This window comes from Ilyonectria robusta, assembly GCF_021365365.1.
Source record: "Ilyonectria robusta strain PMI_751 chromosome Unknown BGZ61scaffold_11, whole genome shotgun sequence".
Classification (NCBI taxonomy): domain Eukaryota; kingdom Fungi; phylum Ascomycota; class Sordariomycetes; order Hypocreales; family Nectriaceae; genus Ilyonectria; species Ilyonectria robusta.
This window is the reverse complement of record NW_025764445.1, coordinates 1,240,555-1,265,478: the sequence shown is the minus strand read 5'-3', so window position 1 is coordinate 1,265,478 and position 24,924 is coordinate 1,240,555. Positions and strand designations below refer to the sequence as shown.

General features: G+C 49.9%; 11 protein-coding genes across 11 annotated transcripts; 5 read left to right on the top strand and 6 right to left on the bottom strand.

Moving 5' to 3' along the window:
• Window positions 1–860: 860 nt before the first annotated feature.
• BGZ61DRAFT_319908 (uncharacterized protein) lies at window positions 861–1,064 on the bottom strand (the record flags this gene model as incomplete). The annotated part of the gene is made up of 1 exon (XM_046238923.1): window positions 861–1,064. A coding segment is annotated over one exon (204 nt), but the record flags the coding sequence as incomplete, so codon positions are not given.
• A 1,901-nt stretch (window positions 1,065–2,965) lies between these two features.
• BGZ61DRAFT_421783 (uncharacterized protein) lies at window positions 2,966–4,013 on the bottom strand (the record flags this gene model as incomplete). Its single annotated transcript, XM_046243514.1, has 2 exons — window positions 3,210–4,013; window positions 2,966–3,132 (listed from the first exon to the last, which is right to left on the bottom strand). Exons 1-2 carry the CDS (start codon window positions 3,913–3,915, stop codon window positions 2,966–2,968), a joined length of 873 nt encoding a protein of 290 aa, XP_046103925.1. The 5' UTR covers window positions 3,916–4,013.
• Window positions 4,014–4,612: 599 nt separating this feature from the next.
• BGZ61DRAFT_391903 (fungal-specific transcription factor domain-containing protein) lies at window positions 4,613–6,532 on the bottom strand. The gene is made up of 3 exons (XM_046242838.1): window positions 6,428–6,532; window positions 4,973–6,357; window positions 4,613–4,919 (listed from the first exon to the last, which is right to left on the bottom strand). Exons 1-3 carry the CDS (start codon window positions 6,452–6,454, stop codon window positions 4,682–4,684), a joined length of 1,650 nt encoding a protein of 549 aa, XP_046103924.1. The 5' UTR covers window positions 6,455–6,532; the 3' UTR covers window positions 4,613–4,681.
• Window positions 6,533–8,415: 1,883 nt separating this feature from the next.
• BGZ61DRAFT_494596 (uncharacterized protein) lies at window positions 8,416–10,755 on the top strand (the record flags this gene model as incomplete). The annotated part of the gene is made up of 4 exons (XM_046250782.1): window positions 8,416–8,912; window positions 8,972–9,177; window positions 9,234–9,646; window positions 9,721–10,755. 4 exons carry the CDS (start codon window positions 8,416–8,418, stop codon window positions 10,753–10,755), a joined length of 2,151 nt encoding a protein of 716 aa, XP_046103923.1.
• A 798-nt stretch (window positions 10,756–11,553) lies between these two features.
• On the top strand, window positions 11,554–13,023 carry BGZ61DRAFT_478840 (uncharacterized protein; the record flags this gene model as incomplete). The annotated part of the gene is made up of 4 exons (XM_046249050.1): window positions 11,554–11,625; window positions 11,668–12,129; window positions 12,185–12,319; window positions 12,382–13,023. 4 exons carry the CDS (start codon window positions 11,554–11,556, stop codon window positions 13,021–13,023), a joined length of 1,311 nt encoding a protein of 436 aa, XP_046103922.1.
• A 144-nt stretch (window positions 13,024–13,167) lies between these two features.
• Window positions 13,168–13,563, bottom strand: BGZ61DRAFT_453286 (uncharacterized protein). The gene has a single exon (XM_046246061.1). The coding sequence runs from the start codon at window positions 13,469–13,471 to the stop codon at window positions 13,178–13,180; it is 294 nt and encodes a 97-aa protein (XP_046103921.1). The 5' UTR covers window positions 13,472–13,563; the 3' UTR covers window positions 13,168–13,177.
• A 1,506-nt stretch (window positions 13,564–15,069) lies between these two features.
• Window positions 15,070–15,547, top strand: BGZ61DRAFT_518561 (uncharacterized protein; the record flags this gene model as incomplete). Its single annotated transcript, XM_046252366.1, has 3 exons — window positions 15,070–15,164; window positions 15,217–15,355; window positions 15,404–15,547. The coding sequence occupies exons 1-3, from the start codon at window positions 15,109–15,111 to the stop codon at window positions 15,545–15,547; spliced, it is 339 nt and encodes a 112-aa protein (XP_046103920.1). The 5' UTR covers window positions 15,070–15,108.
• A 200-nt stretch (window positions 15,548–15,747) lies between these two features.
• Window positions 15,748–16,806, bottom strand: BGZ61DRAFT_506721 (uncharacterized protein; the record flags this gene model as incomplete). The annotated part of the gene is made up of 4 exons (XM_046251877.1): window positions 16,685–16,806; window positions 16,370–16,609; window positions 16,007–16,305; window positions 15,748–15,932 (listed from the first exon to the last, which is right to left on the bottom strand). Exons 1-4 carry the CDS (start codon window positions 16,735–16,737, stop codon window positions 15,748–15,750), a joined length of 777 nt encoding a protein of 258 aa, XP_046103919.1. The 5' UTR covers window positions 16,738–16,806.
• Window positions 16,807–17,537: 731 nt separating this feature from the next.
• BGZ61DRAFT_478836 (copper amine oxidase) lies at window positions 17,538–19,638 on the top strand (the record flags this gene model as incomplete). Its single annotated transcript, XM_046249049.1, has 3 exons — window positions 17,538–17,950; window positions 18,011–18,765; window positions 18,821–19,638. 3 exons carry the CDS (start codon window positions 17,538–17,540, stop codon window positions 19,636–19,638), a joined length of 1,986 nt encoding a protein of 661 aa, XP_046103918.1.
• A 955-nt stretch (window positions 19,639–20,593) lies between these two features.
• Window positions 20,594–22,301, top strand: BGZ61DRAFT_353207 (uncharacterized protein; the record flags this gene model as incomplete). Its single annotated transcript, XM_046240493.1, has 5 exons — window positions 20,594–20,783; window positions 20,847–20,915; window positions 20,972–21,118; window positions 21,177–22,024; window positions 22,083–22,301. The coding sequence occupies 5 exons, from the start codon at window positions 20,594–20,596 to the stop codon at window positions 22,299–22,301; spliced, it is 1,473 nt and encodes a 490-aa protein (XP_046103917.1).
• Window positions 22,302–22,854: 553 nt separating this feature from the next.
• On the bottom strand, window positions 22,855–24,771 carry BGZ61DRAFT_353527 (amino acid/polyamine transporter I; the record flags this gene model as incomplete). Its single annotated transcript, XM_046240532.1, has 7 exons — window positions 22,855–23,358; window positions 23,409–23,467; window positions 23,522–23,706; window positions 23,754–24,045; window positions 24,068–24,317; window positions 24,374–24,533; window positions 24,587–24,771. 7 exons carry the CDS (start codon window positions 24,769–24,771, stop codon window positions 22,855–22,857), a joined length of 1,635 nt encoding a protein of 544 aa, XP_046103916.1.
• Window positions 24,772–24,924: the final 153 nt, after the last annotated feature.

The window sequence follows — 24,924 nt, the reverse complement described above, 5'->3', positions numbered from 1 at the left end:
ATTTGGACTAGTTAGCCAGCATTAGCCGCAGGAAATAAAGAGCCATAAGGGAGAAGCCATAAATTCTTTTTTTAAAGCTCAGGTTTATAAACTTGAGTCACATACAATCAACATAGAGACAGAGACGTATCCCGGATTCCCTTTCATGTACCTCCAGTGCATGATTTTTCGAGGGTGCTGGTATGTGTTTCTACAGGGGGCAGATTTCAAACCCGCCACCTCTGCTCGACGGGTACAAAAGCGGACACCCCTGCTCAAGTGGGTTCAAAAGCAGATACCTCGGAGAGGAAATGGGACTGTCTAAAGGTGTCCACATCCCTTCACTATAAAGTCGCACTCATGGATCTTGTGATCTCTGGGTAATCCTCTACAACAGTATCCGCAATAGCTTCCTCTTCCTCCACACTAGCGGGATCAAGGGACATGAAAGGGCTCCTCTTACTGCAGTTACAGATGAGGGAGGCATCAGTTTTTGTGGAGTGGCATTCTGTCAGCACACAATCTACAGCAAATTTCGTAATTACCCATATCGGCTTGGCACAAGGCTTACACCCAGAACTAAGGTGGTCTAACCGTAACTTAGGAAGTACTCGACCGTCCTGTAAACCTAGGCTGCACTTGGGGGATATGCTGAAGCCTCCCCGATGCTATGAGTGCCTGCATAAGGTCCCGGTCATCGGATTCGAGTTGCTGCTAACAGACTTAGAGGTGAGCCATTTAATGGGGTAGGCAGGGCGCACCGTTTATCGAAAGCCGAACAGAGGGCCCGAGGCAGTTTGATGGGTGCGATGCGTCGCGTTCATGGGAAGCCTAACAGGGAACACTTGCATACTTGCATATGCGGTTGGTTTGCGTTGTGGGTGCTCGTTGAAGATTCTGTACCGAAGTATATGATTGGCCGCGTCGACCGACTCGAGGCGTTCTCGGACAGGCTTCGGCATATTCGCAAATGTAAGGGAGCGAACAGCACCAACACCATATCCTTCGAGACTTGATTTGACGACTCCAGGGAACCAGAGTTTCTCTCCCCGGAATGCTGAGATGATACCCCAGGCTTCGCCTATCTAGGCCTTGATCACCTTCGATACCTCCATAATCTTGAGAGCCATGGCAAAGGAGGGATAAGCTTGGTCACTCGTTAGTAAATAGTATCAGAGGATATTAATCAGGATTGGAGGAACGTACATCGTCTATTCGACTTGACGTTTACTCTTCACGGTGATTCTATCGCCGGCCTTGATTTCGAATTTTCAGGATGGAAAGCAACCACAGGCCACGTCGTATTTAAGACGTGCGACAGGTTTTCTCCACACCAAGATCTGACATGAACCAATCGCTCTATAACACGGGCTTGCGGAAATCCGGACTTTCGCTAAACGCGAGCCGCCGGATCTTGGACCTAGAGCTTCTGGGTTCCAAGGATCAGTGGATGGGGCGGCCATGGGGCTAATAATTGTCGGTGTCAAGTCAGTCAAACAACTGGCTTGGTGTCTAACGTGGGGTTTGCCAGACCTCTCATTAACCCTGCCTGAAGTTCATTTATCTGACCTTTGTAAAGAACCCAGCTATGGCGTTTCAATATCTTTGGTCAGATCCCCGTTTCCCATCTATTTTTGTTGGTCCGTTCCGTCGTGCCTGGCTTTCCACAGCGAGGATACTGGATTATGTACGCACCATTCATCTAGATGCGGTCAGTGAGATAGTCGGAGCTTTCTAAATCCGGGCTGTTCGGTGGATTAATCTCAGCTTAGGTATTTAACGATAGTCATCTCGCTACGCAGGAAACGGCATGAATGGCGTCTTCTCGACAGGCTTGCAAGTGAGGGGCATGAGGCGCCAATATTACCCTAGCGTCACGCACAAAGGAGAAACGGAGGCCGCGGACACCGTCAGGGTGAGACAGACGAAAACCACACCCGTTAATGGGTGCCGCGGAGTCCGTAGCTGATGAAATCTTGGCTTTCTGGTGGACGAAAGTGCGCATTATTTCTTTAACATATTTATACCGGGCATAATCCAAACTGTAGTAAACCTCCAACACCTGACTCTCAGTAGGGGATCGGACAAGGAATATAACCTATTGATAAACATTCCTTGTTATACGCAACGGATCGATGGAAATTTTCCTCAACCTATACAAGTGACTACTGGCCGCTTTTAATCAGGGATGCTCAGTTGCACCTCCGCATTCGCTCAATGCAACTCTGCCGACTATTTCTGTGCCACAGCGGACTAGGAACTGCTTCGTCTTTAATATGAGTATGCAAAAATAGCTCTTAAGGTGGTCTAAAACAGCTGTCTTAATGATAAAATCCCCCCCTGCGTAGGGTTCAAGTCAGGCCAGCGACTTGTCAGCCCTAATGAAAATCGAGCGCCGTAGCTACTATTCACTAGGGATCATGCTGGTGTCACGACAGTGGACTACCTATCATCTGGATGTGATAGGCACACCCAACTAGCAGCACAAAACCTGAAGATAGATATGTAAAGAATATTAAGGAATCGGATCTAGACGAGAAAGAGAGTCTATGCAGACGAGAAATCGTGAACGTGGAAGAAGTCCAAAGATTGTCAAATTAAATGCATTTAGCAGAAAATGCGGCCGCTCAACTTGTAATTACAAGACTATGATAAAATGAGTGAGATTCATCCAGGGTTTTTAAGACAAGGTCGGGAAATGCACCCATCAATCAAGAGGTCAGGGTGCCCTAGTACACACATACCCAGAGGGGGGACTAGAAGCTCAACATTAAAAGAAATCACCAACAATAGTATCAACAATACAGACCATACACCCAGTCCATTCAAAGGTCAACAGTATACTCAGCACCCATCAATAAATATGTAATAGTTGCTCTATCGGCCTAGCCCTCGATCTACCCGGTGCTAAACGGGATGTGTTCGCGTGTATGTCCATAAATATTCCTCGCCCGCTGAACTTTCTCTCCAGCTGCCATCGGGGTTTTCACATCTCGACACCACTCAGAGTGACCCTCAGTAGCATCGAACTTTGAATCTCTTCTGCTCGAGCCATAAGCTCTTGCGCGTCCCAATTGGCCCAGACAAATTTGCCCTTGAGAAATGCGGCTTCTTCTGACGCAAGCCAAACAAGAAACTCAGCAGGCAGTTCGACTAAGAGAATTAGATCGGAAACAAGAGAGAGAGTGCTTTACCATAACAGTAAACCGCTGTTGGGAGGGGAAAGATACCTGTATCAAACCCAGTAGTGATATTCGGGTTAATCTCCGTGGCAATGATGCCCGGTTGGATACTCACGACGTGAATGTCGGGGTTCTCGGAAGCAAAGTAGTCAAACATCTTCAGTGTAGCAGCTTTCGTTGCCGCATAACTAAATACTCCTGGAACTTCTGGAAGCGGCGCCCAGTGTCCAATGCCGGACCCTGTATTGAAGAGCTTGGCGCCGGGGGCCGCCAGCGGAAGAAATGCTTGTAGAGAGTTGAAAGCGCCCATGACGTTAATCTCGAAGCCGAGCCGCAACTGGGCCTCGCTGTAGCCATAAACCGGAGCTTCTTCGGGGAGTGTACCAGCATTAGAAGCAAAGATGTCGATTTTGCCCGCCTTATCCACGACGTTGTTTAGGGCTGTCCTGATGGAATCGATCTTCGTGACATCGCCGGTTTCCACGATAACCTGAGTCAAAGTGCCAGCTGCCTTGACCGCGTCCGCAGCAGTTTCGAGGCGATCGAGTCGACGACCAATAATGGCGACAGATTTGGCGCCAGCCTGGGCAAAGGCGATGGCAATGGCTTTCCCGATCCCTGTGCCTCCGCCTGTGATTACCACATTCTTGCCGGCTGCCGATAGTTCTGGACGCGTGGGCGAGATGAATGCGTAAGGCTTGTTGTGCCACGTGTTTGTGAACGAGACGAAACTGGGTAGGGGCGGCGACGTCATGTTGGAGGTTGGAGGTTGGTGACTTGGCAGCAACGGCGTTTCGAGAAAGAGTAGGTGTGAGAGGCGGTTTGAGGGTTGAATGGTTACCGTGATCTTCTTATGTATTTGTATCGTGAAGTGAAGAGGGAGTAGCAACTAGGCCACGGAAATAAGGGGCGAAGTCACATATTTATACTTCATTCTCGACGCCCTCTGACTAGGGGATGGCATCGCAGCGTTAACGAGGTAGAATCCTTCCAGCTTGTTCGGCTATTGCTCAGTCTCCATATCAAGCCATGGACTCACTTGTGCGCTGGCTCATTTCCATTAAATCTCCACGCAGTGGGGCAATTTGCAGCCGTTGTTTGTCAGCTATTGCAATGGAATGAGCCAACGTGGCCAGTCGTGCAGATCTCCGATTGCGGACGGCTTCCGTGGAAGCTGCTGAGCGGCTTTGAATTTGTCACCAAATCGGCCACCACCGGTCACGTAACTGAAACTACTCTGGCTGCAACACTAGGGGTGCTGCGAGAAGATTTGCCACCTCGTCAGTTTTTTTGCTTTGGGCCAAAATGCAGGTCATTTCAACTCCTCCGCGCACATCTCTGTCATAGCGCTCAACGATCCTAAGATTAGGCAGTCATCCGTGTAAATACGTAACATGGCGAATCTTAAAAACAATATCTATAAGGAACATTTCTTCTTTGTACGAAAACATCCAATGTTTAACTAATCCCGTGACTGCTAATAGTAAAGCGATTCTATTCCCCAACCATATTGATGATTCCTATTTATTTTCCGCTGACCCTTCTTGAGATATAAAGGAGGCCTTTAGCATGAGTTCCTTGCAAGCGTCTCGTAGTTTTTGAAGAGAATCGTCTGTTGTTTGAAGAACGATATCTTCCAGAAACAGCAAGGCAGTGACTGACAAGTGCATGTCAAGTTGCAGAAAATCGTGGAGCGGATAAACGACGCTGTTGGCTACTACACAAACCAAGCAAGCAATATAAGTGCATGCAGTCATCCTAATCAGATACTGTGTTAACTCCAACATCACACCCAGGCGCGCAGTTCTTACCAGATGAACGAGGCATCCTTCCGGTGTATACTCACGAAAAATGCCATAAATTCGCGACATTCGTGCACTAGCCCTTGCCAGTTATGAGTGAGTGACACAGGCGTATCTGTTTCCTCTGCGACGCTTCCTCCGCTATAGGCTTGGAGGTTTTCAAGCCAGCGCCTGTCCCAGGGATGCGCCTGGCTGGCCAAGCTCAAACACGCCTGGCGTGTAGCGTAGAGAACCCCGAAGTACCTTGATAAGGTGGGAGTGCCACCTTGTGATAACGCAGACATTTTAACTTGTGATGGCAAATGAGAGGTCCAGTCGTTCAGCAAATGGCGAACCCCTGCTAACTCTTTATTTCGCTGTTCGGGGGATACATTTTGTGCTTGAACCGAATAGAGGCAGTTGTATACCCTTCCCTGTATGTGGGCCAACTGTATTCGAGCACGCAGGAAGTTGAACTGGCTGTTTCCGGTGGCCATGAACTCTGCATTGTCTCCGCTAGACTCTTCGGGCGGCAAGTCAAGATCAATCTCAGTTTCGAGTTGGAGGGGTGGCTGCCTCGTGCGAAAACTGATATCCCGATCTAGAATGTATATTATCCAAAACACACGGTCTCTCTCCAAGGCCAGCGAATTATCCAAGTTCGCAGAGCTACTGCGGGTGTGGAGACCGAGTCCATGTGCGAGGCGTAGAGCAGTAGCGATGAGAATTGTTGCCGGTTTAAGATCCAGGGCCCCCTGGAACAGCATGGCCAACCCAGCGAGAACCTGAACATTCGTGAGGTCAACATCTCGCATCGTGATCTCTGTCAATACTGATTGCGCGTTATTGAGGTATTTGACGGGCTTTTTTGCATAATTCTCTTCGTCCGAATCGGCTTGGCAGTAGGCCAGAGCGAGGACTACGTTAATGGCGGCCCAGGTTGCAGAAACCCTCTGTTCTGGGTGCGAGTACCACCTATGTACAGAACGCAACAGCCTGCCAGGGTGGAAAAGGGGGAGGAAGGCGTTGGACGTTGTCAGGTACTTCTCCACTGCAGCCAGAACTTCTTGCAGTGGCGGCAACTCCATAGAAGGGCCGTGTGGTTTCCCTGCTGGCAAGCCCGGGTCATTGATATCTGAGCCTATAACTGACAATGAGGGGCTCCGCGCAGTGTTCTTGGGGACTGGTCTCTCTTCAAGCCGGTCAATCTTTTCAAGAACGTCCGCAAGACGTGTCTCAAGGTATTCCACACGAGATTCCAAAGGTGCAACGGCTGCGCGCTGTCTTTGCTTCCGGCTCAGTGTTCTTCGGCTGGTGGCTGCATAGGTGCAATCCGATGTGTACTGCTCGCAATTCGAACAGCGAGGCTTTTGCGCATTACATTTGATCTTCTTCGTATAACAGAGGTCGCACGACTAAACTCGATCCCATTAGCGAAATGACCCAGTGACGCACATATAAACGGCAGCGGGGGACGGCACGGACTCTCCGGGAAGATGCCTCTGGTGTCATGGTACGAGTATTTGGGTCTTCGGGGTACCTGGAGTGGTCAAAATGGCAATTCGAGGTGAATGCACTCAGGGATCACAGGACTAAGATCCAGACGAAAGCAAACGTCGATCAACAATCAACATTTCAAACAGCTTCCGCGGAACCTCGGCTGACAAATACGCCGGCGGGCTGAAGTGGGGGCCAGGCCGTGGCTCGTCTAGGTCACGATAGAGTCAGGATAAGGTCAGGATAAGGTCAGGATAATATACGAGCACCGCCATGTTCCATATTTCAGTACAGTGTACTACTGTACTCTATCACTCCGGATATAACCTCGGAGGGTCAGGGCTCAGTCTCTTGATGCCTTCAACGCGCTGTCGTGTTGCTATGGAATCACCCTGCATACGCGGGGCAAATGATTGGCACCATCACCGCAAAACGCGACGCACCGAGTAGATGTAGCGGAAATGTCAACACGCGTATGGGAATGCTGGACGTAAGTCTTGTGCTATCTGTGCGAATCTTGTTGTATCCCAAATGCCTACGATTCAGGTCCGCCTAGCCGTCTCTCCAATAGGGCGCGATTATCGAGTGAACAAATTGAGACGAGCGGCCGCCGATTTGCCTTCCCTCTCGCCCCCACATGTAGCAGACCGGCTTCTTGATCGGAATCAAGAAAATACATCCGAGAAGCCGATGGACATATCCCGGACGGTCCGGATCTACTTCTCACCGCCCGTCCCATTCAAAAGATAGGAGAGTTGGGAAACTCGAAGCCGGTATGTCGGTAAGTCTAGTGCCCGTTCAGTTGGCGTTGGCACCAGCGTTGTTCCGGACTTTCCGGTTCTTTGGAGAAGATCCCAGTCCGCGATCGCCGAGCCCAACAGAATCCCCGCATAGGATTTCTGACACAGGTCGAGGACTCCAGGACATTGTTACATTTTAGAGGGAGTTGCAGCAACTTCTTAGCGATCGCGAGGAACTGCGATGGGGAATAGGTCTTGCGAGCACCGTAAGAAACTCCCAGTTGCACACTAGAGACCCTGTAATATTACGGAATAAACTATGGAATAATGGCACTGAGGTATTTTAATTTCATCGAACATCGTAGACCCTGCAGAAAACAAGTTGACGATTAAGGTGTGATAAAATACTGTCGGGTAGTTATGACTCGCAGCATACATCTTCCTGAAGGAATGGAACACCCATCAAGCATTCCGTTACTACAGATTACTGACATTGAATTCTATGATTTTACAATCCTTTAGACTCCATACTTTATTTCTTAAATCGCGACGTCATGCTACCCTATCTTTGGAATAGTAATGATGGGTGCACCTCGTTAACCGTTTACAGCCACTCAGTCATTGTTCAAAACTACGCGCTAGAGATAAGCATGAAAGTAAAACGATATCCTTATGCGGAACTTTAATTATATTTCTCATACAAAAGCGTGCGTCGGCTGTTAACATTCGGCTCTGCCGCTCTCACACTTCGAGCCCCGCTGATCGCCAAGGAGCTCTATCACGGATGAGGCAGGTCACACTACAATCCCCGCACCAAGACCGGCATTTGCAACGGCGTGACTGGGCAGCGAGGATGAGCTTCCTGAACTGGCTATCACCACTTAGCTAGGCAGCAATGACGACACTGACAAGGTCAATCCCGAGCTCACTGACATCACAAAGCTGACGGTGTCGTAAGCTCAGAGGCCTGGAAAGGAAGCTGACCCGAGTGGCACGACATATCCACGGTAAGAGTTGGAGATCAGGATTGGCTCGGGTCATTATCTGCCCCATTGCTGGGCTGTTGCGGATGGTACCACGGACAAGCACAATTGTGGCATATCTTGGCAATGTGTGTCTATTTATATGGCTCTCGATACACACTGCTCCTCATACCCCTCACCAACACCGTTGAGAGAGAACAGGCTCTCACCAGATCATACCATTACGGGATCTGCATAATAATTACTCCCAAGGATGCGTGTTCAGCAGCTCTCTGTTCTCGGCGCCCTTGCTGCTACGGTGAACGCCTGCCAGCATGACTTCAATGTGGTCGCCCGGCACACCCACCGTCAGCGCGTCGTTAAGCGCAACGACCAGTGGCCGCCGATTTTGGATGATCAGGAAACACTTCTGGTCAATGCGTTTGATAATGTAACCATCGATGAGTGGTCCCACTACTACGGCTATCAGCAAAAGCTCGCTGGTTATGGCAAGGAAGCAGCCCAGTGGACGGCAGACCGCTGGAATGAGAATGGCTTCGAATCGCATCTCAAAGAGTACCACGTCTACTTCCGATACCCCGTTAGCGCGGATTTGCAGTTTACAGGTGCCGACGGCAAGACCTCGAAGGTTAAAATCGAAGAAGACGTCCTCGAGGAGGATGAAGTCACCGGCTTCGAAGGGATTTCGCAACAAACCTGGCTCGCCTACTCGCCAACAGGCAATGTCACGGCTGAATACGTGTACGCAGGGTAAGGCTCCAGAAAAGAGTAGCACGGCGACCAATGACTTACTGACGGGCGTTTACTAGTCGTGGATCTATTGATGACTTTGAGAAGCTCGTCGAGCTTGGAGTTGAGATTGAGGGCAAAATTGCCCTCATCAAGTACGGCGGCCTCTTCCGTGGACTCAAGGTCAAGAATGCTCAGGACTTTGGTGCCGTTGCGGCCGTCATCTTCACAGATCCTGGTGATGACGGCAACATGACCGTTGCGAACGGTTATGAAGCATATCCTGGTGAGGCCCTAAACAGAGATGAAGAAATGAGCCTCCCGCTAACATAACATCTCTAGATGGACCTGCCAGAAACCCCAACTCCGTTCAAAAAGGCTCTACCCTGTTCCTCTCTACCCAACCTGGAGACCCAACAACTCCAGGCTATCCGTCCCATGAGGATGCTCCGAGAGCTGATATCTCCAACGTCGTTGCGAGAATCCCGTCTCTTCCCGTCTCGTATCTCTCCGTGGAGCCTCTGCTGAAGGCCCTCGATGGATACGGCATTTCCGGAGAGGTGGTTAATCGCACAACGTGGGTGGGAGGTCTGGACGCCGACTATAGCACCGGCCCAGCACCGGGTGTGAAGCTCACGGTGGATGTTGCGTCTCGCGAAGAGATAAGACCCATCCAGAATGTCATTGGATGGATTAACGGAACCAATGCCGACGAAACCATCGTGATTGGAAATCATAGAGATACATGGATGATTGTGAGTGCAGTCGACCTACACTTGGGCTATGAGGGCAGCCAAGTATAGATAGCAGGTGCTAATTGCGCAATTAGGGAGGCAATGGTGACCCCAACTCAGGCTCAGCTATTCTGGTCGAATTCACTCGCGCCATAAACAAGCTGCGTCAGTCGGGCTGGCAGCCTAAGAGGAACATTGTTCTCGGCTCCTGGGATGCTGAGGAATGGGGTCTCATCGGATCCACCGAGTGGGTTGAGGACCATACTGACTGGCTCACTGAAACTGCGGTGGCATATCTGAACATTGATGTCGCCGTCAGTGGCCCGCGGCCAAATCTCGCAGCTACGCCTGAGCTTCACACCCTCGCGACCGAGACCATGAAGAAGGTCATTCATCCCAACTTTGGAGGGTACAATATCTCGCTATTTGAAGCGTGGTATGAAGCATCTGGCGGAGAAGTCGAAGTCCTTGGCTCTGGCTCCGACTACACCTCTTTCCTCCACCGAGGCATCAGCTCGTTTGACGTTGGAAGCTCAGGCGGCGCGAATGATCCGATTTGGCATTATCATTCCAACTACGACACGTACCACTGGATGTCGACGTTTGGAGATCCTGGATTCCACGTCCATGCTTCGATGGGCCAATATCTTGCCCTTGTGGCATATCATCTGGCTAGCGACGATATCCTTCCTATCGATACTCAAAACTACGCTGTCGAGCTTCGCGCTTACTACGATGACCTTGTGGAGTATGCCGAAGAGCAAGGTGCTGAGCTTGATCTCTCAGAGCTTGACGCGGCCATTAAAGTGTTCAAGAAGAGTGCCGATGAGGCCAAGGCCCTTGAGCTTCTGGCAGTTGAGCGCGGGGATGACGATCTCAAAACCATCATCAATCACAAGTACCGTGATTTCCAGCGTGGCTTTATCTCCCAGGGAGGACTTCCCGGTCGCGAGTTCTACAAGCACGTCGTCACTGCCCCCGGCCTCGACACTGGCTATGCCGCTGTTACTTTCCCCGGAGTGACTGAGGGTATCCAATATGCCAAGGATGGTAACTTTGAGGTGGCCCAGGGGTGGGTGAGCAAGACTGCTCGTGGGATTATTGTTGCTGCAAATATCCTCAAGGTATAAACTTGAAATGATAGAAATTAATACACTACTGTTTGCAACGATTTCGTATAACTATACAATTAATAGTTGCGTGACTATTGGCGTCGGGACATCACGATTCGGACATGTCGTATGGAGACCATGATCAAGCTGCTGAGATATCAGAAGTGGGGGTGTGGCGGAATTCCGCCATGCAGTCGATGCTAATAGAAACTGGAATTAGTGTGCGTCATGGAAGATGCGAGCAAAACTGCTGCAGTGTAAATTCGCCATTGCCAAGGCCCGACTTACACGCCAAGCAGCAACATGCCAAGCACGCTACACGGGGAAGCGAACGGAGGTACCGGCTTCACTCCGCCTTGCTTCAATCTACTGACTCAGAGTGGCCAAAAGCAACACAGCAGCCAATCACTCGGTGGGGATCTATAACTCCGAGCTGATCTGAGGGCTTCGCATTCAGGGGAGGGAAGCCAATGGGCACAGGGGCATATTGATTGGCTGTGTACTACGCCTTGTCGTCAGCTGACTGCAGTAGACTGGAGTAACTTTCGTCTATCTTGCGTACCGCCAAGCTTGGCTAAGTTATTTACGTCAAAGGGGGTTAGAACAGCATAGAAATCCCCAGCGGCAGTGTAGTCAGCGGTACTGAAAATAAGCATTTCTGCGACCCTCCAATCTGACGATGTACCCAGATCTACTGGGGCTGTGCGCCACTGTAATTATAGGTATAAATTTGCTCGGCCCCCCCATCTTGGGCACGAGATGCGGAATACTCGAGCATAATTTTAGACTCATTCCAGTCGAGAACCTGCTACAACTATGCCGGGAGTTCCGTCATCTCGAGGATGCAGTGCCTGCCGCAAGCAAAAGAAAAAGGCAAGCTCCCGTATTGTACAAGGACCAGCATAGGGGCCAACTGACCAGTCCATGTAGTGCGATCAAGCAAAGCCGACATGTGGGAGATGCACCAGCCGCGGAATTCCTTGTGTTGGAAACGGCGTACAGCGCTGGAAGTTTCACCAGAAAAACTTTCGCGATTCGATGCAAGTAGCAACCGTCACCCACACTCCAAGACCAAGTTTGAGCAACGAAACGACCAAAGTTGCATCTTCCTTTGTCCACATCCTTGGTGTTGAGGATGTTAGGTACAATATACGCTCGTTCGGGGGCCAGTTTTTCCTGGACCTCCCTCGACGTGTTGGCTCTAGCCCGGCGCTCGATCTTTCCGTATCTGCTCTTGTTGCCTCATTCAACACTCATCTGTGCAAACACCCTAAAGTCGATGCCCTCGCTGTGTACGGGGACGCCCTCGAGGCCCTGAGGATCTCCTTGGCAAATCCCGCTCAATCAATAGGAATAAAGATATATACAATTTTTAATATCTATATCTGCCAGGTAGGAGAACTTTGCGAATTTTTTTATGGTCAAGTAAGAATAACGAAGGGTGTAGGGTATAATTGACCCAGAGCACAACGAAATTGCAACACACCGCCTAATGTTGGCAAATCTGGTCCAGGATGCTGTCTCCCAAGGCAGACTAAAAGAAATTGATTCCGAGTACATGTCTGGAATTTGTCAGATAATTGTAAGCAGTCATGCAGAAATTTGCGTTACTTGTCTGATGGGCACTGACAATTAGACTTGCAGCTATGGGAGAGCATGATCAACCGTAAAGTCCAGCTTGGCCAATGGTTCTGGGAGGCCTTAAGCACCTGCAGCAAATCGCGCCCGCATGAATGCCAACAAGGGCGAACCTTTATGAGTCTCGACATTGGAGTTCAAGCGGAGGGTGCATCATATCTTCGTGAGCCTGAGAGATATATTGACCAGATACAGTCAGTCTACGATCTCATGCAGCTCGAGCGCCCAACGATTCGCAACATAGTTCAGCAATACAGTGTGGTGGCAATGGCCTCATCGAACGTCGCCAAAGTCACAGAAATCCGTGTGATTTACCAGATTGGATACGCACATTTGCTTTCGTTGGGTGCCAGATTGAACGGCGCCCTGCGCAAATTCAACCAGTCCTCTGAGCTCATCAAGGAGTCGCATGACATTCGTGACGAGGCTATCATGTTGGCTAGCCAATGCGGTGATATGAGACCATTCGGGTCCACCTTTGTGCCTAAATTTCTCAAGATAATATGGGCATCAAATTCAGATCCGTACCGCCGACAAGAACTGGAAGCGCTGATTCTATATTACCAGAAGGATTTCGAGGGCGCACTGTATTTGAAAGAGGCGAAGTGGATAAAGGAACGATTTAATGCAATAGCTAAAGGGGCTTAATGTGCATACATATACTGTATTATACAATATGAACTCTATCTCTTATGCTAGCAACTAAAAAGTCCAACTAGCTTACCCTCTCTCTCTTCTATCCTTCTCTGAATACCCATAACTTGCACCATTCTTTCATAATGTTCGATCCAGGGCGTACTGCTTATTCGTGCTGGCCAGTACCAACGCAGTAGGGGATAGGGTAGGTATCGCTGCTGCAGAGACGAATGACTCCCCTGACCCACTGCATGTCGCCATAGCTCTGGCTTGAGTAGGTATCCGACATGAAGCTGGTCTTCTTCCAGTCGTCGCTGCAGCCCTCCAGCATGAAGCCCTGCACGCGGCGGACGTAGGGCTCACTGACAATGACACCGTGCTTTCCATCGGGAACCGTGAAGGTCAGGGTTTGAGTTTGAGAGGTGGTCCAAGTCTCCGAGTATGAAACGGAGAGAGACATCGAGAGGAGGCTCTCGACAACAGTGAGACTGGCGGATGCGGTGACGGAGACTGAGTTGGAGATACTGTAGCCAGAGGAGACGGAGACAGAGCCTACACCGCCAACACTGCTGACTACTGGAGAGATGGCAACATCCCAGTTCAGGAATTCTTCATCAGAGAGAACTTGGATCTCAGTGCTGCTGTCCTCGCAGGAGCGACGAACGAGTTTGGCGTCCGTGGCATCCCGTAGACCGAAAGATGTAGGCGCTGATGACTTGGACTCAAGAGCTTCAAAGTCTGCAGCCTTCATGATCTCGGTGGATCCATCGGTCTTGAGGACGATAATATCATCGGCGGAAAGGACTGTAGGGGCCGGGGCGGCCGTAGAGGAAGAAACGAGGCCGAGAACGGCAATGGCAGTGGCGAAAAGCATCTTGAAAGAGTGTAATTAAGACTGAGAATGCAGATGCAAACGAATGTGGTGGCAGACTAGGAGTCTTGTAGGTGGAGTTGAGTTGAAGCGAGTGGTGATGCTGTGAGCTGGTTCTGAAGTTACAGTGGCCGTCATGGACTGTCTTTAATAAAAAATATTGGATGTCCAGTATCACTCCCCTCGGTTCATCCCAACTTGCTAAAGTCCGTGAATTTGCCGTCAGGGTCTGGTGTGTTTGAGACGTCAGCGGAGAGACCGAATGACACCCTGCATCTCGTCCGTTGTAGATCACCAGATACGCCACAACCACATCGGAAAGCGGACGAATCTGGCCGAATCTGGACATTTCCGGTTTGAGAAGTCCCTTGGCAAGACTTGGTAAACTCTATTGAAGTCACGGGGTGCCATTTAATCGTGTTCTCAGAATAGAGCCATGCTTTTGCGCTTAGCAAGCGACTGAATTTATGCGTCCCCATGTACGTTCATCCGATCCACGTTTCGGGTGGACAAGCATCCGCGGGACGGAAATTACCTCTCCACCAGCATTTATGCTCCCTTTTACGGTGCACAGCCAAAAGTTATGGGGCGTGGCGTTGACTGTTGGCGGCGTGCCGTTTCAGACAGACGTAGTGAGTTAGTAAACGGAGAAAGCAACCGTAATGGTGACAATTAGACTGGGGACGAAGCATAGACCTTTTCTATCAGCCCCGCAAGTAACAGGAAGGGCCAATCCCCGCGTTGCAAGGACCAACTATCACGGAGAATGATGCCGATTATAGTAATTCGTCTGTTGAGGTTAGCACGTTACGCTACGGATAATTTGACGTCCGTCGCGATTCGCGACTCTGCCGCGATCGATCAGGCCAGACGAAACTCTATTTCGGTCGGTGTAGTATTCAGACTCGGCCCCCACGTGGTATCTCAGGCCGCTGAACCTCTGAACTGAGCACGGAGATGCCGGATCATGGGGTTGTTTCGTAACACGACGGTTGGTTCATGCCAAGACGGAGTTTGCGAGGACAATGGAGTTTCCGGCCGGTCTTGAGTCGATGAAGATGCTCAACTCCTGCTACACTTTTATATAAGTCGACCTATTTTGCACTTTAGCTATCAGACACCATCGACTAGCATCACATTGTCTCATTACCACACTCTTTTACACACCCGCCTAACACAAGGAATTCCACTCGTTGTCTTTACCGACCCCTCTATCCACCACCATCATGCATTTCTCTGCTCCCAAGGCCATTGCCGCCGCATTCTTTTTCTTCTCCCTGGCGTGAGTTATTCCTTCTCTAAGTGCTCAAGCACTTTCGCTGACAATAGTATAGCGCCGCTGATCTTCACGAAAACTGCGCTTGCAACAATGGCGATGCCTACAACTGGCGCATGACCACAGCCGCTTGCACGACTTACGATGATGCCCAGTACCAGTGGGGCGGTGTCACCTACGACAGCCCTTCCGGTCGAGTAAGTAGTCTCTTCAGCTGTAGAAACCACGGCTAACCAAATACGCAGTGCGTAAAAGAGAACGATACGGACCGTCTCGCTGGTGATCAGTGGGAGACGGCTTGCAAGGATGCTGCGAAGAATGGTTTCGCATGCTCAGATGGTCTCGGAACCTGCTTCGCTAACCCTGACGATGTTTCAGGCGCGTGCTGAGGCGATTAACCTTGTTTGTGAAGCGGATGTGATTTAATTTATTACTATGAACAATTTAAAACTTGATTAGTTGCTCTGATGCTTGCACTCTCGTCACCTGCATAGTGTATACACACCCGACTCTCTCACATTCACTACCAGTGGATAAAACGGGGAGGGGGGTATTTAATAATTATACTATGCTAGCAGATCGATGATCATCAGTTGTACAAGCCTCCGTTAGCTGAAAGGACAGACCCCGTCACCCAGCGCGCCTCCTCGGTGCACAGGAACGAAACAAGAGGTGCTATATCCTCAATTTCTCCTACTCTTGGCGCGGCAGGCGTCGATTCAATGACGGGCTGCATAGCCTCTAAAAATTCCTCGGAACTCGCACGCCACTGATCTAATTCTCATCTCATCAGCGCTCGATCTCGCAATGGAAGTAACTGACCGGTCATCTGCCGGTCATGAACTCACCTGTTGCTACCGGCCCCGGGTTAATGCAATTGACAGTAATACCATACTCTTGTCCCAGCTCCTTAGCCCATACTCGAGCGAGAGCCTCGCCAGCAGCTTTCGTGGCCGAGTAGATGCCCTGAGTAGCTACGCCAAGTCGCGCAGCAACGGATGAGACGATGACAATGCGACCGCCCCGGGGCAGATGCGGCAATGCTTTTTGTGTCAGGAAGTAGAGTCCACGGATGTTGCAGTCGACGTGGTCGTCGTAGAACTGGAGCGTCGTATCTTTCAGAAGTGCATCTCTCCCAACAGCCGCACTAGATATCGTAGTAAGCCAAGATGTTAAGCGAGAGTGCAGAGGGAGGTTGGGAGGGATCCTACTTGTGTACCAAGATCTCAATCTTGCCTGTTTCGCTCACCTTTTTCAAGGCGCAGTCAAGGATGCTCTGGAGTTCGTCTACATTAGAGAGATTCGCCCTCAGTGTGGTCGACTTCCTCCCGAAGGCGCGGATTTTGTCCGCCACTTCTTCAGCTGCAGCTGTGCTTGACTCAGAATTATAGTGGACAAGAACATTGGCTCCTTTCTGCGCAAGGTCTAATGCAATTCCTGCCCCGATCCCTCTTCACCTCAAATAACAGGATTTAGCCTATGACACATTCCATAGAGAGAGACGTAGATGGAATGTATAATCTTACCTAGATGATCCAGTTACGATGGCCGTCTTGCCCTCAAGTGGTAGTTTGGCCATGGTTTCTGAGACTTTCTGCTATCAATGATGCCAGTATCCTAGGCTGTCGGGTGTTTGGGACGGGCCGTTAAATACGTCAAGGCAATCTGCAGGTAATAAAACTTGCGGAGTGATTTTCTGGATGAGGAAAAAGAACACGCTTGAGGGCGCCTACATCACGGAGTTTCATCGGATCCTCGAGGGGTAATATTTCGCCGAAGCCACACAAAGAGAATGTGGGGGCGAGGAGATGCAAGAGAAGCAGACCATTGCCTGTGACACGTACGAATCATCTCTAATTCGCGAAGGGATCCGTGGAATGGTGCTGAGGCTTATCGAGCCACAGAGCTAGACTCAGCTAGCGAAAAGCTGGTGGAGTCCATCGGGTTCGCATGACCTTCCATATTAGGCAGTTGAGCCAGGCCGGAGCCCTCCTCAGGAGAGTCGGGTTGGAAGCTCTTCCGCCATTGAATGAGGCTCGGATTAAGTTAGTGTTATCAATTCTTGCGCTGGTACGTCTAGATCCAATCCTCGGCAATAAGGTAGTGGCAACTCAGCAAAGGCCTTCTACTAGATACTCCAGCATCGGCTGTTATTACTGCATGACTTGTACTAGCCTTCCATCGCCGCTGTCTCGACTTCCATTCCCGGCATTAGTGCACAAAGAATCACCAATTTTTTAACGTGGGAAGTCGTAAAGATATAAATGGTTCTGAGCGAACCATCAATCGAGTATTCAACAAGATTCCGTACAAATAATTCTTGACTTGAGCCCTAGTCCAAAATCTTTTTCTGTATTCGGCTGGTGTCACCCTGCAGCCATGTCTCTCGCCACGATACTTCGTCGACACCCTCTCGACCCTCTACACGCAGATGAGATTGCGCAAGTCGTTGCAATCTTGAACAGTACTCATACTAGCAAGCTACGATACAAGGTCATAACTCTTGAGGAACCTCCGAAAAATGACTTAATTCCATACCTCGAAGCCGAAAGGTTGCACCTGGATCTCCCCACACCACCAAACCGAATGGCATACGTTTATTTTCACACTCTTGATGATAAAGCCTTCCATCGCGCCGTTGTGGATCTCACCGCGAATTCGGTCCAGATTGATCAAGTTTTGTCGGGCATTCAGCCGCCAGCAGATGCTGACGAGCAAATTGAGATTGAGGATGCCTGCAGCAACCACCCGCTTGTTCTGAAAGAGATTGAGAAGCTGAAACTTCCTGCGGGGTACGTTGAAAAGTTGTCTCCTGATGCACTACCAAATATATTGACCTAAGACGCTTGTAGGGCGAGGGTTTTGAACGACCCATGGGCGTACGGCACGGATGACGATAGCGTGCACGATTCACGTCGTCTCATCCAATGCTACATGTATGCGGCAATGTCGGATGATCTGGAGGCCAACCACTATTCAATTCCACTTCCATTTTCTCCTGTATTTGATTCGAATACAAAAGAGCTAGTCCGAATTGATCATCTGCCCCTGGGCTCAAACGATGATCGGGTCGACACTCAGGAATGGATTCCCCGCAAGCCTGTTGAATACAGCGCCGCGTTGCTCGAGGAAGGTCTTCGGACGGACCTGAAGCCTCTGCAGGTTGTGCAGCCAGAAGGACCCTCTTTCACGGTTGATGGATATTTGGTGAAGTGGCAGAAGTGGAGATTCCGCCTGGGCTGGAATGTCCGAGAGGGTCCTTTGATTCACAACCTCACTTTTGACGGCCGGAATATACTACACCGTCTTTCTCTAAGTGAGATGACTGTTCCCTACGCAGACCCGAGACAGCCTTATATCAGAAAGCAGGCTTTCGATTTGGGCGATATTGGGCTAGGCATGACGTCGAATTGCCTAACTCTGGGTTGCGATTGCTTAGGGGCCATTCGATACTTCCATGGCCACCGAGTAAATGCAAAGGGCGAAACCGTCACAATGAAGAATGTCATCTGCATGCATGAAATCGACAACGGAATCGGGTGGAAGCATACAAACTATCGAAACTCGACTTCCTCTGTGGTCCGGGACCGACGCCTAGTGATCCAATGTAAGTATTGCGAGAATGCGACCGGCCATGAGTGAACTGGCGCTAACATTCGCAGGCACTGCTACTGTCTCGAACTACGAGTATATTCTAGCATGGACCCTGGACCAAGCTGCCAACATCCACGTTGAGGTGCGGGCAACTGGTATTGTGTCAACGATGCCTGTTGCTGACGGAGTGGCACTGCCCTGGATGACTCGTGTGGCTGATGGAGTTGGCGCGCCATATCATCAACACCTATTCAATCTCCGTATTGACCCTGCTATCGATGGCTTTTCCAACACCGTGGCCTACGACGATTCGGTGCCAACGCCTGATGACCCCGTTCTAGACCCCTTGGGAGTTGGTTATCATGCTGTAACCACAGATATTACCAGGCCCGGAGGCTATGACTTGGACGTCAACAAAAGCAGAACCTACAAGATCATCAACAACTCTTCTATCAACTCAGTGTCTGGCAAGCCAGCAGCGTACAAGCTTCACGCGCATGCTTCCCAGATGATGCTCATGAGACCCACGGCGCCTGGAGCCAAACGAGCTACCTTTGGAACTCACGCCATTTGGGTGACAAAATATCGCGACGGCGAACTGTACGCAGCCGGCGAGTTCACGAACCAGAGTGCCAAGGACTCCGGTCTCTCCGTTTGGGCAAAGCGCGATGAAGACGTGACGGATACAGACGTGGTGCTGTGGCACTCATTTGGTCTGACACACAACCCGCGCCCCGAGGATTTCCCCGTCATGCCTATGGAGATGATCAATATTGAGTTGAAGCCATCTAGCTTTTTTACGCAGAACCCCAGCAACGATGTGCCACGCTCTAACCAGCAAAGCAACAAGTCAGTGGCGATCAAGGAGTGCTGTAGCAAGCTATAAGTTTAGCTGTTTGCATGTATTTTAAGAATATCAATAAATATTGACATTATGAACATCCCTTTTTTGGTGAAAACTGGTCCAAACCCGTCTCCCAATAATCACATGGGTAAAATTCCATGTCGCTGATAAACTTGATACCATTATGACATCCAGTTTCCCAACACTATCTTCACAAGAATTCACATCTTTGGGTAGGCAGCCATGGGGGAGGAAACGGCTAAAACAGAACGCTCAAACTATTGCACAGGAGGCTTATCATTAAATCATTATATCTTCAAGCCTAATCTGGCAAGCATTTAGTCAGGACGCATGTGAGCAAACGTATTTGCATTACATGTTGTAGAGGGTATGAATTAGAACTCGCTAATCTCGAGCCCATCTCAATCGCCGATTATCCGCCAAACATCGGCAAATGTGCTTCCGAGATTGGGACACTTGCCGGTAAAAGGCGCATTTTATCCACTAGCCAATACGAAGGAGTCGTGTCACCGAGAATCGGAGTGTTTTAACGGACTGGGACATCCCGAATGGACTCTCCTTCCAATGGCGTGAGTGGCCGAAACTTGGCCTTCTAGCCTGGGGTCTAGACCTTCCGCACACGTATTGTCTCACACGAGTAGATGGAAAAGTCATCATGCATTGTGCCTCTTGGGCGGCCTGCCTCTTTTGATAGAGCTAATTGAGATACAGGAGACCCATAATATCTCTGTGCTACTTATCACTCGTACAGGCGCCTAGTGTAGTTCCCCGCTTGAGTGTCTACGTGCGCCACAAGCCTACTGGGCCAACTGCCTCTCTTGGAAGAGGTGGGTTTGGCAAGTTCACTTAGCCTCCACACTACAGACGCCTTAAAAGACGCTTGGTTCGATGGGCTCGGGGCAATACTCGCGTTCTTCCACTATCTCGATGTAATTGTCTTACAAATTCTCAGCATTTCAAACAGCCAACAGCAACAATGAGCGCTCCAACGATCACTTCCGAAGGCTATGTGTGGACGCCAGCCTCCGGCATGTCTCAAGGTTCCTTGCCCTGTAGGGGCGTCGTTAGTCCCCCGAAGCATGTTAAAAGCGAGGACGCCTACGATTGTATTGTTATCGGCGCCGGGTATGCTGGCTTGACTGCCGCCAGGGACTTGGCTCTATCAAGTATGTGAAGCAGGTTAGGGCTATGGATGGCCTAGCACGATTCTCTTGGCTGACCGAAATTAGAAAAGAAAGTCCTCTTAATTGAAGCGAGGGACCGCGTTGGCGGCCGAACGTACAGTGTTGATCTTGATGGTATGAAGGCCCTCATAAATCCGCCTAGTATTTGACGTCACGCTAACGCACCCCAGGCTACGTCTATGAAATGGGAGGCACCTGGGTCTCGCACTTTCAAGGCAACTTGTTCAGGGAGATGCAGCGCTATGGTGTTGATCGCGATCTCGTCACCACCAGGCAAAGCATGCATGAGAATAATTACTACACGATGAATATTTCTGGTAAGATACTATGCGAATACTAGCGTCTAAAACAGTGCTGATTACCACATTCTCGCAGGTGATACGAAAAAGCTGAGCCACAGTGAAGCCGGAAAGCTTCAGGCAAAGGCATGGGACTTGTTCGTAAACGTGGATGGGAATGGATGTCGCACCATCTGCCCATTGCCGCATCAACAACTTGGAAATGTACTGGTCAAGCGAGAAGACGTCGAACGGTTGGATGCCATGTCTTGCAAGGAACGGTATGAGCAAATTAAAGACCAGCTCAGCCCCGACGAGTCTGCATTGCTCTTGTCTTTGATCCTCCATATTTCTGGCGGCACCCTGGAGAATTCCAGTCTTTGGGACATGATCCGATCGCATGCACTGGCAGCACACTCTTCTGACAACTTTGAGGACGTGTGGCTCCTGTACAAGCTTCGCCAAGGTCAATCGAATCTCTCACGCGCCATGCTTGACGAAGCTATCAGAAATGGCATGGAATATTCCTTTTCTACCGAGGTGTCTTCCATCGTCGATATCGGAACGTTTGTCGAGGTCAGCACCACCTCCGGCCTCACGTTTCGCGCTTCCAAGGTCATCTCGACGATTCCTCTCAACGTCCTGCGCCACATTCGTTTCGAGCCGCCTCTTTCCAAATTTCGACAGGAGGCCGTCAATCTTGGCCATGTCAACTTCATGAACAAGATCCATGCTGAGGTGAAAGGACCCGGACTTGCGTCTTGGAATGGCATGGCCTACCCTAATCTCTTGCTTTACGGCTATGGAGATGGAGTCTTGGACAATGGCAATGCTCATATAGTTGCCTTTGGGAAAGATGAACGAGATCACTATGTAGCCGAAAACTGTCCAGAGGAGACTGTTGAAGCTTTCCAAAAGCTTCATCAAATGGATATCCAGAAAATGGTTAGTGATCGTGTCGTCACCGTCATATCAAGAAAGAAAGCTGACCTTCCGATTTTAGATCTTCCACAACTGGAACACGGACCCTTACTCGCAAGGAGGGCCGGCATGGTGGCCACCAAAGTATATGACCCTGTACCAGGAAGAACTACAGAGCGCACATGGGAACATCCTTTTCGCCTCGGCGGACTGGGCCCATGGATGGAGGGCATTCATTGACGGAGCAATTGAACAGGGTGCATTGAATGCCAAGGAGGTCTTAAACCAGCTTGGTTCTTAATCTGAGGAGATTGGGTTCGGCGACAAGTTTAGCTATCTCAGGTTGCTTCATCAAGACATATTCACAGCTTTTGGCCACATAACCTTTGAAGGAATTCCCAAACTGGACAAAGGCAGGTCCGTCAGCGTCAACTTTCAACAAGTCAAGTATCCGTACGTTACTACTCTCTGCCTGCATCAGTCCCACAATCTTCATTATCAACCATTCTAGATTTTATCCAAATGTCTATACATTTTATAGGTGCGTGATTTGGTCACGTCTTTATTTGCCGAGATCAACATTTGTCCAGCAATACTTGATCGCCTCTCGGAAGAATCCGAGCCAACACGAGTACAAACACGCCCCCTCGGTAATTATTTTCAAGTAAACTCCTTGAAATATTAATTGTGTTAAGGTAGGTAAACTTCTACTCGAAATCCCGGAACCAGTCTCACTCTCGTGACACAACCATATTCGGAGATTGAATTGACTCCTCGGCGCAACACGAGTTGTGCAGAAACGTATCTACCCAACCGTCCAAAGTTCCACATGTTGACGTTGTGACTATGCACTCTTAGTTTACCACAGATGTTGAAGGTTCATCATCGACAGCATTCAGCTCGTTAAGAAGGCTCCAGTCAATCGTCGGGCCATCGAAATGCCGTCTCTGGAACGTCCAAAGCCCCAAGATCAACAATAGCAGAGCAACAAGTACGACTGACGTATAGTTCATCGAGTCTGCAGACACTGGTAGTGAACCCGGGAGGCAAAAAAAGGTTCCAATGATGACAACCCAGAGTGGTGCAAAGAAATTTGGAATATACCCCCATTTGCCAAGATCCAGATGCCTCCTTGGAAGCTTGGATCTTCCGTACATGGCACAAATGCCCTGGGGCACACAATAGGTAATGTTTAATGCCAGAACCGCTGTTGTTATGATGGAGTTAAACGCGGCCGTCGATGCGATGTACAAGAGGCCATAGATGGCACAAAAACACGCGGACAGAATCGTCGTTCTTAGGGGGAGTTGGAATCGCTCATTGATTTCGACCCAGTAAGCTGAAAGAGGGAGACCTTTCTGTAGCACATTGTCAGACCATAAAATTGATAATAAAACTGGTTACTCACATCTCTCGCAAAAGCCCAGGTCATTCTCCCACATGTGATCCATTGGCTAGGCAAAGCAGCTACAAAAGCTGTTAGTACTGAGAACTAATATTAACAAGATATAGGAGGCTCACAGTAGTACACGGCGGTGGTCCAGGCTTGTAGAAAAGTTGCCATGACCTTGCTACCCGTAGCTTGGTAGAAGAGTTCCATGCTTGGCAAGGGTGAGGCGATGACGGCATCAATGTCTTGGATGCAAAACATGTAGGCGACTGCTAGAGGAACTGTCGTGACAACACCAATGAGCATTGTCGTATTCCTGGAAATATTAGCCTAGCCCAAAGGGTTGGCATTGATACGACTAACATTACTTGCGGCAAACGCTTTCCAGGGTGAGTGATTTCTTCGGAAATATGGATGACCGCGTCCGTTCCACCATATGCGTACAGGGCGTTACCGATGCCGAGAATCCAGGCTATTCCATCTGGCCAACCACTGCTGTTGCTCCCCTGCTTTGCAATTGTGCTACCAGACTGAAAGCTGTCGCACATGGCGAGTATGGTGATGAAGACGAGCAGAAATCCCACCAAAGATAGGTGTAAACAGAATTGCGTCATTCGCCCCATGTGCCTGTTGGGGATGAGGAAGATGGGGATCACTGTGAAGCAATGTCAGAGCACTGCATATAGGAGAAAGAATCCACTTACGTGTTAGGATGATGCCGAGATCGAAAATCAGATATGTCTGCCACTGCGTCGCCTGGAAACTAGGGTTCCAAAAGGAAATCATGCCCAGGGTAGAGATGGTCCCGAGGGAAATGCCGGAGCACGTCACGATCCACCAGGCAATGACATTTAATGTGCCGACCGCAAAGGCGGCAAAGTTCCGGTGCTTTTCGGGTGCCAGGATGTAGGTGAAATGGTATTGGCCCTGTATTAGCTGTATTTAGCATCGGTTGATGCGGAATGTCTGCATGTGTAACGTACCCCGGACGACGGAAAGGCAGAAGCCAACTCCGATAACCCCAGAGTGATGATCCATTGGATAACGCCGGCAACCACTACGGCGATGACAACCGCCTGTGGACCTCCGTTTGCGAGAGTTGTACCAAAACAACTGGTGTACGACATCCATGAATTGGTAATACTGCAGAGAAAAGACATTAGCTAGGGGTATACCTGGCTTGCATATCACTGTACCTGTAGCCCAGGCCGATGGCCCCCCACCACGAGAACGACCGTGGAAGGACAGCTTCGTGGCCCTGTGCTCGCAAGATGGCATCATCTAGGCCGTTCAAGTTCTGAATCTCAATGGTCTCGCCGACTCGGTCGTTGCTGCGATTTGACAGAGTCGACTGTAACGCTGAGTGCTTGTCAGTCTTCATGTTGTCAGCCTGCATTGATTTATGTCGTGAACCACTAAGCCTATACGAAGGATATTTATCCCACTTCTCGTATAGTTCTCGTGGCTGAAAACCTCGGGGATGGTTGGCTTTATTATCGTCAAGCGGGTACACCGCAGCAGCTTCATCGCGTCC